Here is a 14511-nt window from a genome sequence, read left to right as displayed (position 1 = left end):
TACTTGAGAACCTGATCAGAGTGCAAATGACCTTGGACTGGGGTGAGATTTGCATTCCAACAGGACAGTGAACCTAAGCATACAGCCACAGCAACATTGGAATGGCTTCAGAACAATAGAAGTTATTGAGTCACCCAGCCGAAGCCCAAACTTGAATCCCATTGAAAATCTGTGGAAAGAATTGAAGATTGCTGTTCATCTCCGCTCCCCATCTAACTTAACAGAGCTTGAGAAACTCCCCAAATCCAAAAAAGCTGTAATCGCCTCCAAAGGTGCTTCTACAACGTATTGACTCAGTGGTGTGAATACTTATTTAAAAACATATTTTCACTTTGTCATTATGAGGTACTGTGTGTAGATGGGTGAGATAATAAATGTATTTCAAAAATGTAATACATTTTGAATTCAGGCTAACAACAAAATGTGGAATTAGTCAAGGGGTATGAATACTTTCTGAAGGCATGGTACATTAATCTCCTCTTCCTTTAATTAATTGCAGACATGACAATGTTGGATTAGTGATAGCATTATGGTGTATTCTATTTTTGGTGCACTTTAGTGATCTAGGGAGACAATGATTGATCTAAACTTCAGATTTGCACCAGTAGTGCTGTAGCAGCGCCACCAGCTCTGCAGTCTACTACATGTAGGTCTATGTGCTGGGCTAGAATAAAAATATTCAGACACTGGAGGACCTCCAAGAATAGATTGGGAAATATTTATCCAATCTGTAGGATTGCGAAGACCTGTCTTCCGCTACAGCAGGGGGCGACAATGCAAAATGTACTATGCCGTGCACGCACGAATACTGACAGCGCTCTTTGTCTTCTTGACTTTGTTTACGTTGGTAGCTAGCTGGCTGACTTAGCTGGCTGACAGCTTTCCTAATTAAAAAATGTCTAAAATTGATTTCTTGAGAGTGTTTCTCAACCAGAAATTGATAGCTGCAGCGGAAGAGATATTTGGTGTCGTTGAAGAAACGATAGCAGAGTACCAGGAGGAGGTCTCTCACACAAAGGAGGAGAACAGGCGTCTACGGAGCATGCTGGATATTCGTTCTAAGCCACCGATCAAGTTACATAGACGAGCAGGTGTGTTTGTTTTAATAACGTTAATTTCATATGAGTTACGATTAGCTTTCAATTTAATTAATTTTGTAGGGTCTATTTACAAAACCAAGGTCTGTAAAAAGATAATAATTGTAATCCTAGCTACGCCTCAAGTCAGTTTTTATTATTTTTTATCCATTATCTCCAGACCTCCAGCAGCTCACTGTCGCCGTGTCTGATGAGCAGCAGGAGTGGAGCCCCAGTCTGGGGCAGAAGGACCCAGAACCCACACGGATGAAAGATGAACAGGATGAACCAAGAACCAGTCAGGAGGAAGAGAATCATTTCAATGAGTTTATCAATTCTTACGGCTGTGTATCAAGTGGCTATTATCAGGACCCAACTCAGTCCTCACATGGAGAGAGATACTCTCTACCCAGCACCTCAACTGAACAGATCAAAACAGAACCTTATGTAGAAGACTATGGTGTATCAGAACCAACCAGAGAGTCTCAGCCCTTCTCTGCAGTAGATACAGAGTGTTCTGCAGCTCAGAGTGAAAACAGAGGACATATTGACAGGATGGAGTGTGGAGGACCTCTGTCAGGTCTAATGTTAAAGCCACTCAAATCAAAGAGAACAAAGACAGTAAAAGGACAAAGTTCTCATAGTGTTAAGGACAGGAAATTGAACCATCTAAAATCACACTCGAGACCCAGTGTAAGCTGGGATGCTGCTCCTAGTTGTAAGGTATGTGGAAAGCAATTTGACTCCATGGCGTCTTTATTAAATCATGTGCAAATGCACACACAGGATAAAGAACATCTTTGTGGTGTGTGTGGAAAATTCTGTCAGTCCACAGAAAGTATGATGGATCACCTACAAACTCACATCGGAGCAAAGTGTTGTCATATTTGTGGTAAATATTTTGCTTGGGATACTTTCCTGAAAAGGCATTTGAGGAGTCATACAGGGGAGAAGCCGTTTCACTGTCAAGATTGTGGCAAAGGATTTACTCAGCGTGGACACCTAAACTTACATATGAGGAGCCACACAGGGGAGAAACCACATCAATGCCAGGATTGTGGCAAATGTTTCAGCCAGAATACATCTCTGATAGTGCACATGAGGACTCACACAGGGGAGAAGCCATACATGTGTCCTGTGTGTAGAAAATGCTTTACCACATCAAGTATGTTAAAGAAGCATCAGACAGCTCACAAACATATAGGTGTCTTGAACGTGGCCAATGCCACAATGGTTTCAGACCATACAGAGCCACGTGAAGAGGGTTTACAAGAAGGAGAACAAATGACTGTGCCCTGTGTGGGGGGAGAGAATCGGACAGCAGACTGAGAGACATGTGAGAGGAGAATCAGGACATAGCCCTCCTCAGGACACTGCTCTCTGATTAATAGCATGTTCTAACAGAGAGCAGTTAGTGGGTTTCTGAGCAACAGGAGTCCCTGCTCATTAGTTATAGGATGACACAGAGGACATGATGTGATCCACTGTTATGTCTGTATATAAACCTTGCATTGGTCTTGAGAGTAATATGTCACTATATATCTGCCCTGATGTTGCAAACAGCCTAGTTTTCAGAATGTTTGTTCCCTTCTGTTTAATGTGTCAAGATCTTCCGTACACCAAATGTCGTACTTACCTCTGAGCCTAATGCCAAAATCCACCAAGGGGAAAAAAAATACATTTAATGTGTATTTACATGTATAGAGAATTGGTATGATACAGTTATGCTATGTTCAATGGGATCTAAATATACCACCTGAAATGAGAGCTGCTTCTTTCAACCAACCCAGATATTGTACATTCCCAGACATACATTAAGTACTACAGAATAAATGGCTGATAATGTGTTAATTGAATTGTCTTTTTTCCAGCTTTGCTCTTCTCTGGCAGCGTTTCAGAATCATGTTGAGAACACCAACCATGCAAACATTATCTGATGAAATCAATAGAAGTGTTAGGAAAAGGGCACAGGCTCCAATCTTTAAATAAAATCTATTTTAATTCTCTGTAAAGGCAGTGGAAATATCTCTGAGCTCTTTATCAAAATGGCTGCATGTACACACATCATTTAGTGAATTAGACAGGGTCTGTGTCCACACCAGTATATCAAATGGCTGCATCTACACACTAATCATTTAGTGAGTTATAATGGTGTGGACACAGACCCTGTTGCACGAAACAAAGAACTTCCATGGGGTAGGGACGTCCCAAGAGGAGTTCGGTCAGCTGGAGGAGGAAGGGCTTGCTTGGAGGTTGTGATGCACAAGATTTGAGGTTTGTTTGAATGACTTTGTGCCTAGAGAACTGTGTGGAGTCAACTGGGTGAATGAGTTGCTGACGCGTGAGAAGTTTGGAAGTCTGACAGCCGAAATGGAGGCGAGTAGTGTGGACGAAATGGAGAAAAGGTTGGAGAAGCAACAGCTGTGCTGGAATGCAAACAGAATGGGTGTCAGTTCTGATGGTCTGGAGCAGGAGGATGAGGGTCATGGAATGGTTGGTAGTGGAAAGACATCGGAAGAATAAAGATAATGACACTGAAAGTAGTGGATGGTCTAGTAAAGAAAGCATACAGAGGGCCAAGGTAAGGAACAAGAGTAATAATGTGTGAGTGGTGATGATGTTTCATGAGACCACAGGGCCTCATTTACACCCTATCCAACTAACCAATGCAGTACAGAAAGAGATGGGTGAAGTCAAGATTAGCCAGATTAGGCATAGTGCAGCATTTGGTGGATCCCAGGTGCAGAGAGAGGCTCAGAGGTATATAATCAGTCATGATGTATCGTATGCAGAGGCTGTAGGACAGATTAGTGGAACTACAGTGCGGAATGATGGCGCTTCCATGGCCGCTACTGTACTAAGTGGACCTAATGTCGGGTTGGTTCTACTGAATCTGGCAGGGTTTCGAGACCTGTTCAGAAATCTTGTGCTCATAAATGTGCTGTGTTAAAGGACACTTTGATAGTGAATAAAGTTAACTTCATAGCTTTCATTGGTAAGGTTATCAACACGACTCAGGTTGTGGAAAGCAGAAATGCCAAGTTGAAGGTTATTGTGGATACGGCAAAAGTGTTATTGGGGGTAACAGATGTTACTTTTGAAATGGTTGTAGACATGCTGAATAATCTTAAGGGTGCATTGTTTCAGCATGATATAGATCAAGTTAAATGGGTTGTGGTGGCCTGGCAGTTTTTTTGGGGGGTAGAAGTTAGTAGGGATTTATTGTTTTATTTCATTTGCTTGGTAGTACAGAATTAGGCATAAAATGATTGATCGCATTCTCCAGCACAGTAGATAGCGACATATGCACTTTAAACTTTTGTTTGCGGACCGCCATGATATTATAGAAGAAGAAGAATACGATGTCGCACTCCACTCCAGCAGAGGGCATCACAAATTATGCACTACACAGAGGGGCATGCGCTTCTGTGTTTATCTTCTGCACAAGTGCAGGGTAATTTTGTATGGAGACAAATAAACAATAAAAATGTCTAAAATAGAGTTGTTGAGAGAGTTTCTCAACCAGAAATTAACAGCGGCTGCTGAGGAGATATTTGGGGTCGTTGAAAAAACGATAGCAGAGTACCAGGTAGACGTTTTTTGTACGAAAGAGGAGAACGAACGTCTTCGTGGGCTGTTGATGTTGCATAGAGGAGGTACAGTGCCTTGCGAAAGTATTCGGCCCCCTTGAACTTTGCGACCTTTTGCCACATTTCAGGCTTCAAACATAAAGATATAAAACTGTATTTTTTTGTGAAGAATCAACAACAAGTGGGACACAATCATAAAGTGGAACGACATTTATTGGATATTTCAAACTTTTTTCACAAATCAAAAACGGAAAAATTGGGCTGAACATGTTTTTTTATTTAAATAAGGCGGCACTTTCCCTAGCAAAGACTTATAGATGACCTGGAGCCAGTGGGTTTGGCGACGAATATGAAGCGAGGGCCAGCCAACGAGAACATACAGGTTGCAGTGGTGGGTAGTATATGGGGCTTTGGTGACACAACGGATGGCACTGTGATAGACTGCATCCAATTTGTTGAGTAGAGTGTTGGCGGCTATGTTATAAATTACATCGTCGAAGATCGGTAGGATGATCAGTTTTACGAGGGTATGTCTGGCAGCATGAGTGAAAAATGCTTTGTTTGCGAAATAGGAAGCCAATTCTAGATTTAATTTTGGATTGGAGATGTCTGGAAGGAGAGTTTACAGTCAAACCAGACACCTAGGTATTTGTAGTTGTCCACATATTCTAAGTCAGAACCGTCCAGAGCAGTGATGCTGGACGGGCGGGCAGGTGCGGGCAGCGATCGGTTGAAGAGCATGCATTTAGTTTTACTTGCATTTAAGAGCAGTTGGAGGCCGCGGAAGGAGAGTTGCATGGCATTGAAGCTTGTCTGGAGGATAGTTAACACAGTGTCCAAAGAATGGAAAGAAGTATACAGAATGGTGTCGTCTGCGTAGAGGTGGATCAGGGAATCACCAGCAGCAAGAGCGACATCATTGATGTATACAGAGAAGAGGGTCGGCCTGAGAATTGAACCCTGTGGCACCCCCATAGAGACCAGATTGCATAGCGGAGAAAGTACGGTGGGATTCGAAATGGTCGGTAATGTGTTTGTGAACTTCGCTTTTCGAAGACCTTAGAAAGGCAGGGTAGGATATATATAGGTCTGTAGCAGTTTGGGTCTAGAGCAGTGGTTCTTAACCTTGTTGGAGGTACTGAACCCCACCAGTTTCATATGCGCATTCACCGAACCCTTAATTGGACAAATAAATTATGATTTTTTTCAAATTCAAAACATAGGTATATATTTTACTGGTGCACAAAATGAACCGTGCGTCAACATCACTGTGTTCAAAGAACAAAATCATCAAAACATGATTTTCACACAAAAACAAAAACATAATAATGAATATTTACTGCAAATCAGTGTGACTTCTGCTGTTGCCTTTCAGAGACCAGTTCAGAAATGCGCGGCTTCACCTTGGCAAGTGCCACTCTCATGTCATTTTCGCAACAAAGTCTGTTCCTTTTCTTCGTTTTTATGTCCAGCATCCTCAAAAAGGATTGCTCGCAAAGATATGTTGTAACAAACGGTATGAAATTCTCAAGAGCTTTCTTAGCAATAACAGGGTACGTTACCATTTGTTGACACCAAAATGTTGAAAGCGTTGTTGTTCTGAAGAGTTGCTGTTGAACCTGGCTCTGCTGAATTTCAATGATTTCATCGAGGTATTCATCATTGACATCTGTTGTCTCAACACTAAACGTGAACGGCTGTCTCACCCATGCTGGATATGACTCTCTTGTAGGGAAGTATCCGTCGAGAGACTTTGGAAGCTCATCTAAGTGTGTGACAATTGCTTGCTTCAGTTCCGCAGGTACAGAAATGTCTCCGATTCCAGATACATCTTCGATCTTACTTACACAGTCGTCCAGCAGGGGAAAGTTTGCGAAGTTATCGTTCTCTGTTCGTCGTTTCCATAACGGTAGCTTTTTTTGAAAAGCCTTCAGGTTTTCCTCCGCTTCGATGATGTTGACTCCACCGCCCTGCATCTTTTGATTGAGATGATTGAGAGCTGCGAAGATATCAGCCATGTACGCTAAAATGAGAATGAACTCATTTTTGTAGCAATCTGCATGACAATGTTGGTGCTTTTGCAAAAACAGGGCTAATTCCACACGCACGGCAAAAACACGATTCAGCACCTGTCCCCGGGACACCACCGAACGTTAGAATGGTACAGAAGTACCTCGAATTCAGAGCCCATTTCTTTACACAGCTCACTGAAGATGCGGTGCCTCAGAGCACTAGTTGGCACATAGTTCACACATTCCACTACAATATTTAATACTTCTGCCAGTTTTGGAGGCAAGGTTTTTGTTGCCAACGCATGCCTGTGCTGAATACAATGCGTAATAATGATGTGTGGTACATCGGCTTTCACTAGCGCACCAAAACCAGACTTTCTTCCCAGCATGACTGGAGCTCCGTCCGAACAAACTGCAGAAACCATATCCCACGAAAGATTGTTGTCTTTGAAGAAGTCATCCACAAGTTTCTTCACATCGGCTGCCTTAGTTGTTGTTGTAAGAGGCTTACAAAATTAAAAAATCTTCCTTTATCACGTCGTCTTTCACATAGTGCACGAATAGAGCAAGCTGGCTTAGATTGGAAACGTCTGTGGTCTCGTTGAGTTGAAGGCAGAATTTTGCCGGGCTTGAAATCAGATCTGCAACTACTTGAGCCAAGATGTCTTTGCTCATGTCCTCTATTCTGTCGCTGATGGTGTCATTTGAAAGAGGAATGTGGGATAACTTAAGCCTCTTTTCCCAGCATGATATTTACCATTTTCAACACAGCTGGTTTTATGAGTGTTTCACCAATGGTGTGTGGTTTGCCCTGCTTTGCGATCAGGTAAGCAACTTCGTACGATGCTGTGAGGATCAGTTTGTTGATGGGTACAAAGCCGAGAACAGGCAGAGTAGCTTTTACATCGAATCTGGCTCTCTTCACCTTGAATTCAGCGAGCGTTGTGTTCTTGTATTTTCCATCTCCATGCAGCTTAAGGAAGTGTTCTTAGTTTTGCCGGTGCTAGACTAGAATTACTCAACTTGGCATTGCAAATCATGCAGTTAGGACGCTGACTCCCATCACGTTCCGTTATACATGTGAATCCATATTCGATCGAACCCAGGTTAAGAACCACTGGTCTAGAGTGTCTCCCCCTTTTGAAGAGGGGGATGACCAAGTCTTTTACAGTTACAGAAGTCAACAAATGAGAGCACCTGGGGAATAGGAGTGGAGCTAGGCACTGCAGGGCCTGGGTTAACTTCTTATGGCTGCAATCCCGTTAACGAGAGCGATTTTACAACAGCCAGTCAAAGTGTAGGGCGCCATTTTCAAAACATCAAAAATCCCATAATTAACATTCCTCAAACATACATGTATCTCATACCATTTTAAGGCTATTCTCATTGCTAATCCCACCACAGTGTCCGATTTCAAATATGCTTTACAGCAAAAGCACCACAAAGGATTATGTTAGTTCACCACATAGCCACAGAAAAACACAGCCATTTTTTTCAGCCAAAGAGAGGAGTTTCAAAAAGCAGAAAAGAGATAGAATTAATCACTAACCTTTGATGATCTTCATCAGATGACACTAATAGGACTTCATGTTACACAATACATGTATGTTTTGTTTGATAAAGTTCATATTTATCCAAATATGAGTTTACATTGGCGTGTTACATTCACTAGTTCCAAAAACATCCAGTGATTTTGCATAGCCACATCATTCAACAGAAATACTCAACATAAATGTAGATGATAATACAAGTTATACACATGGAATTATAGATATACTTCTCCTTAATGCATCCACTGTGTCTGATTTTTTTTAAACTTTACGGAATAAACCAGCCATGCAATAACCTGAGACGGCGCTCAGAAATATTTGTCACAATAGCCGCCATGTTGACGTCAACATAAACAAGAAATTACATGATAAATATTCCCTTACCTTTGATGATCGACATCAGAAAGCACTCCAGGAATCCCAGGTCCACAATATATGTTTGTTTTGTTCGAAAATGTCTGTTATTTATATCCAAATACCTTCTTTTGTTAGCGCGTTTGATGTACATATCCAAACGCTAATTCTGGTCAGAGTTATATCGGACAAAAACTTCAAAACGTTATATTACCGGGCGAAGAAACATTTCAAACTAAGTACAGAATCAATCATTAGGATGTTTTTAACATATAGCTTCAATAAAGTTCCAACCGGAGTACTCCTTCTTGTCTTCGTGAGCAATGGAACGCAAGTGACTACCATGAGGAATAAGCATGATCAGAAAATGGCTGACTGCCAGACACCTGACTAATTCTGCTATCATTCACTCCCACAACACCATAGAAGTCTCATTATAATTTCTATTGATGGTTGACATCTAGTGGAACCCCTAGGCAGTGCAACATCATTAATATCTCAAGGGGATTTCATTGGGGACTCTGGTGAATACATGCAAAGCTCAGATTTCTGACTTCCTGTTTTGATTTCAACTCAGGATTTTGCCTGCCATATGAGTTCTGTTATACTCACAGACATCATTCAAACAGTTTTAGAAACTTTAGATTGTTTTCTATCCAATACTAATAATAAGCATATATTAGCAACTGAGACTGAGGAGCAGGCTGTTTACTTTAGGTACCTTATTCATCCAAGTTATTCAATACTGGCCCCCAGCCATAAGAAGTTAACCTCTACATCACCAGAGGAGGAGTAGGATAAGGGTGTGACTAAAGGCTATAAGAACTGGTTGTCGAGTACGTCCGGAAAAGGGAATAAAAGGAGCAGGTTTCTTAGAATAGATTCAAGGCATAATGTACAAACAAAGGTATGGTAGGATTTGAATACAGTGGAGGTAAACCTAGGCATTGAGTGATGATGAGAGAGATATTGTCTCTAGAAACATCCTTTAAACCAGGTGATGTCATCACATGTGTGGGTGGTGGAACTAAAGGGTTGGATAAGGTATATTGAGCAGGGCCAGAGGCTCTACAGTGAAATAAGACAATCACTAACCAGAACAGCTAAAGACAAGGCATATTGACATTAAGGAGAGGAATGCGTAGATCATAAGGGTCCAGTGAGTAGTGAGGCTGGTTGGAGACACGGCGATTCAGACAGCTAGCGGGCCGTGGCTAGCAGAAGGGCCTCAGAGGGACGTTGCGTCGGAGGAAGTCTGTTTATAGCCTCCTCGTGCATTTACGTTGGTAGACCAGTCGTGATGGATTAGTAGGTTTCCGTGTGGTAAAGGGGACCAGTCCAATTGGCAAAAATAGGTATAGTGGCCCAAGAAATTGTAAGATGGACCGATTCAGCTAACAGCCTATATGCTCTAGACAGCTAGCGGGCTGCGGCTAGCAGATGGGCATTCAGGGGACGTCGCGACGGAGGGGCCAGTTGAATAATCCCCTCGGGCAGATTACGTCGGTAGTCCAGTCGTGAAGGACCGGCGGGGCTCTGCACTGGCAGTAAAATGGGTCAAGGCCAATTGGCAAAATATATATTGTAGCCCAGGAGTGGCTGATGGAACTCTTCAGCCAGCCGGGAGATGGACCTAACATGGGCTAGCTCCTGGCTAATTGGTGCTTGCTTCAGGACAGAGACAATAGACAGGAGTAGACACTCGGATTGCAGCTAGCTAGCTGCGATGATCCAAGTGAAAATGTTCAGGGCTTGCGGTGGGAATCCGGGGATATGGAGAGAAAATAGGTCCGGTATGCTCTGGTTATAATTGCGTTGTGCAAACTGGCGAGAGTTTTCAGAGCTAAAGGTTAGCTGATGACCGCTAGCAGTGGTTAGCTGACTACTAGCTAGAATCTAGTCAGCTGGCTAGCTTCTGCTGTGGGTCCCGATTCCGAAGTAACGAAAAATATAACCCTTATAACCCTTTTATGTGAAAAGAAGTCACAGGTCAGTCAACACATTAACTTGCCACATACAGTCGATCTGCGACCCAGTTCTCTACCTTTGTTATACAGCTGCAGAAAACCCCCAAATGTATTCTAGAAGAGTTCACCTTTGCAGACAATCCAACTGTCAAAAAATACATGTTGATAAAATGTTTATTAAAGTTTCTTTATCTGCTATTGTCTATCTTCTCTGGCAGTGTTGCGTGATCCTGGCCTTCTATCTGAATTCTAAATGCTCACCAAGACACAGGACTATGTCTTAACTGTTGTAACACACTGAATATACGCTGAGTGTACATTATCGTGTTGCACCCCCTTTTGCACTCAGAACAGCCTCAAGATGTCAAAGTGTTTCACAGGGATGCTGGCCCGTATTGACTCCAATGTGTCCCACAGTTGGCACGATGTCAATTAGGTGCTGGACTATTCTTGATACACACAGGAAACTGTTGAGCGGGAAAAACCCAGCAGTGTTGCAGTTCTTGACACATTCAAACTTCTTTAACCTGTCTCCTCCCCTTCATCTACGCTGATTGATGTGGATTTAACAAGTGACAATAAGGGATCATAGCTTTCACCTGGTTAGTCTGCCATGGAAAGAGCAGGTGTTACTAATGTTTTCTACACTCGCATCCTATAGTTTAAAACATCATTTTTTAATTGCACTGTTGGGAGCCAAAAACACAAGCATTTCGCTGCACCTTTGATACCATATTAAAATCTGTGGATGCGACCAATAAACTTAGATTTGATTTTGATTTGTAGTAATGCAAACAGTGGAGAGCCAGGGCTGTGATGGCGGTCAGTAGGAGGGCACACCTCATCACCAGAGACGCTGTAACTGGTCTCAATGTAGGAGAAGTAGAGCTCCATCTGCCACTGAGCCCTGGGAGGAGAATACACACAATACACTCAATATAGCCTTCACAGAGCATACATACAGACTTCATATAGCCTTCATAGACCATACATAAAGACTTCATATAGGCTCTATTATGATGTAACACTATAGCCTTCACAGAGCATACATAAAGCCTTCATAGACCATACATACAGACTTCATATAGGCTCTATTATGATGTAACACTATAGCCTTCACAGAGCATACATACAGACTTCATATAGCCTTCATAGACCATACATAAAGACTTCATATAGGCTCTATTATGATGTAACACTATAGCCTTCACAGAGCATACATACAGACTTCATATAGCCTTCATAGACCATACATAAAGACTTCATATAGGCTGTATTATGATGTAACACTATAGCCTTCACAGAGCATACATACAGACTTCATATAGCCTTCATAGACCATACATAAAGACTTCATATAGGCTGTATTATGATGTAACACTATAGCCTTCACAGAGCATACATATAGCCTTCATAGACCATACATAAAGACTTCATATAGGCTCTATTATGATGTAACACTATAGCCTTCTGTTACGCACGCCTCTATGAAGAGGGAACGCAACACCCTGCTACAACTAAACTCTCCATGAAGCGAAAAAGGTATGGACTGTAGGTGCGAGTAAGAATGACAACAGGCAGAATGTGGTACCGTTTACAAGGACTTTATTCCTTTACACGGTAATATGGGGAAAAGGGGCTGGACGGAACCAAAGCAAAGAAAGTAAATCTCAAAGCCCCCTCTCCTATCTTACCTGCCTAACCAATACTTACCTAATTTAGCACCACCTGGTGCCCTAACCAAAATACAAGGGGGTGGTCCGCCCAGGTCTTACCTTGTGTGCCTAGACAGCGAATATGCTACGGGTATATGTATGCCCGCGGGCCTCTTGCCTAAGCACTCCCTAGGTGCCTTCCCCTTCCCCCCTGGGAACAAATGAAACAGAATATTAAACAATTTCACAAACAAACTAAGAAACAAAGGACATCAAATAAGCTCTATCTGAGCAACAAACTCACAAAACATACCAACTCTCAGCAATGAACTCCCAGCAAAATCAACCTCTATCAAAATCTCTCTCTGCAATGACCACCCAGAAAATCTCTCTCTGCAATGACCTCCCAGAAAATCTCTCTCTCCTGAACAGAACACTGGCTTTTATATAGCTTCAGATTGAATGGGTAATTGGAGACAGCTGAGTCTTGACGAGGGGGCGGGGTCAGCTCTCCAATTAGCCATGGAGTCGACCAATCGGCTGCTTGAGGGATTTCAGGAAGCCATTTCCTGAAATAAACACATGCAAATACACCAACTACAACACATAATCTGGGGAACGTAACACCTTCACAGAGCATACATACAGACTTCATATAGCCTTCATAGACCATACATAAAGACTTCATATAGGCTGTATTATGATGTAACACTATAGCCTTCACAGAGCATACATACAGACTTCATATAGCCTTCATAGACCATACATACAGACTTCATATAGGCTCTATTATGATGTAACACTATAGCCTTCACAGAGCATACATATAGCCTTCATAGACCATACATAAAGACTTCATATAGGCTCTATTATGATGTAACACTATAGCCTTCACATAGCATACATACAGACTTCATATAGCCTTCATAGACCATACATACAGACTTCATATAGGCTGTATTATGATGTAACACTATAGCCTTCACATAGCATACATACAGACTTCATATAGCCTTCATAGACCATACATACAGACTTCATATAGGCTGTATTATGATGTAACACTATAGCCTTCACATAGCATACATACAGACTTCATATAGCCTTCATAGACCATACATACAGACTTCATATAGGCTGTATTATGATGTAACACTATAGCCTTCACATAACGATGTAACACAGATAATACCCTTCATACAACCGTCAAAATCACACTGATCACAGTAAAGCAACTTTGGCATTATGCACATCAGTCCACGGTTACAAGCAGAACATTTGAAAAGGTCCTAGCATGTTTGTTCTTAACACTCAATGGAGAGTGAGGCAGCAGGGGGGACACAGATTCTTACCTTGTTGCACAGCTCCATGTCAACTCGATGTACACTGGTATCTGTGAGGCGGTTTCTCTGTCAAGACAGCTCACTGGTTTGTCTGTGTCGTTGGTCTGTCTGTCTGCCTGTCGCTGGTATGTGTGTCTGTCGCTGGTATGTGTGTCTGTCTGCCTGTCGCTGGTCTGTGTGTCTGTCGCTGGTCTGTCTGCCTGTCGCTGGTATGTGTGCCTGTTGCTGGTCTGTCTGCCTGTCGCTGGTCTGTCTGCCTGTCGCTGGTCTGTCTACCTGTCGCTGGTCTGTCTGCCTGTCGCTGGTATGTGTCGCTGGTCTGTCTGCCTGTCGCTGGTATGTGTGTCTGTCGCTGGTATGTGTGTCTGTCGCTGGTCTGTCTGCCTGTCGCTGGTATGTGTGCCTGTCGCTGGTATGTGTGTCTGTTGCTGGTCTGTCTGCCTGTCGCTGGAATGTGTGTCTGTCGCTGATCTGTCTGCCTGTCGCTGATATGTGTGTCTGTCACTGATCTGTCTGCCTATCGCTGATCTGTCTGCCTGTCGCTGGTATGTCTGCCTGTCGCTGGTATGTGTGTCTGTCGCTGATCTGTCTGCCTGTCGCTGGTATGTGTGTCTGTCGCTGGTCTGTCTGCCTGTCGCTGGTATATGTGTCTGTCGCTGGTCTGTCTGCCTGTCGCTGGTCTGTCTGCCTGTCGCTGGTCTGTCTGCCTGTCGCTGGTCTGTCTACCTGTCACTGGTATGTGTGTCTGTCGCTGGTCTGTCTGCCTGTCGCTGGTATGTGTGTCTGTCGCTGGTCTGTGTGTCTGTCGCTGGTATGTGTGCCTGTCACTGGTCTGTCTGCCTGTCGCTGGTATGTGTGTCTCTCGCTGGTCTCTCTGCCTGTCGCTGATATGTGTGCCTGTCACTGGTATGTGTGTCTGTCGCTGGTCTGTGTGTCTGTCGCTGGTCTGTCTGCCTGTCGCTGG

The 14511-nt window shown here is 43.0% G+C and overlaps 1 protein-coding gene across 1 annotated transcript; it reads left to right on the top strand.

Annotated features, from left to right (window-relative positions):
* Positions 1-811: 811 nt before the first annotated feature.
* LOC115140785 (zinc finger protein 37 homolog) lies at positions 812-2927 on the top strand. The gene is made up of 2 exons (XM_029679127.2): positions 812-1091; positions 1258-2927. Exons 1-2 carry the CDS (start codon positions 896-898, stop codon positions 2403-2405), a joined length of 1344 nt encoding a protein of 447 aa, XP_029534987.2. The 5' UTR covers positions 812-895; the 3' UTR covers positions 2406-2927.
* The last annotated feature ends 11584 nt before the right edge of the window (positions 2928-14511 follow it).

The sequence above is a fragment of the Oncorhynchus nerka genome, linkage group LG3, assembly GCF_034236695.1.
Source record: "Oncorhynchus nerka isolate Pitt River linkage group LG3, Oner_Uvic_2.0, whole genome shotgun sequence".
Lineage (NCBI taxonomy): Eukaryota > Metazoa > Chordata > Actinopteri > Salmoniformes > Salmonidae > Oncorhynchus > Oncorhynchus nerka.
This window is presented reverse-complemented; position numbering and strand designations above follow the sequence as displayed.

Coding starts and splice junctions, on each gene's coding strand:
- LOC115140785 (XM_029679127.2), top strand. CDS start 896: ATGTCTAAAATTGATTTCTTGAGAGTGTTTCTCAACCAGAAATTGATA. Junction 1,092..1,257: donor CAAGTTACATAGACGAGCAG/GTGTGTTTGTTT, acceptor CATTATCTCCAG/ACCTCCAGCAGCTCACTGTC.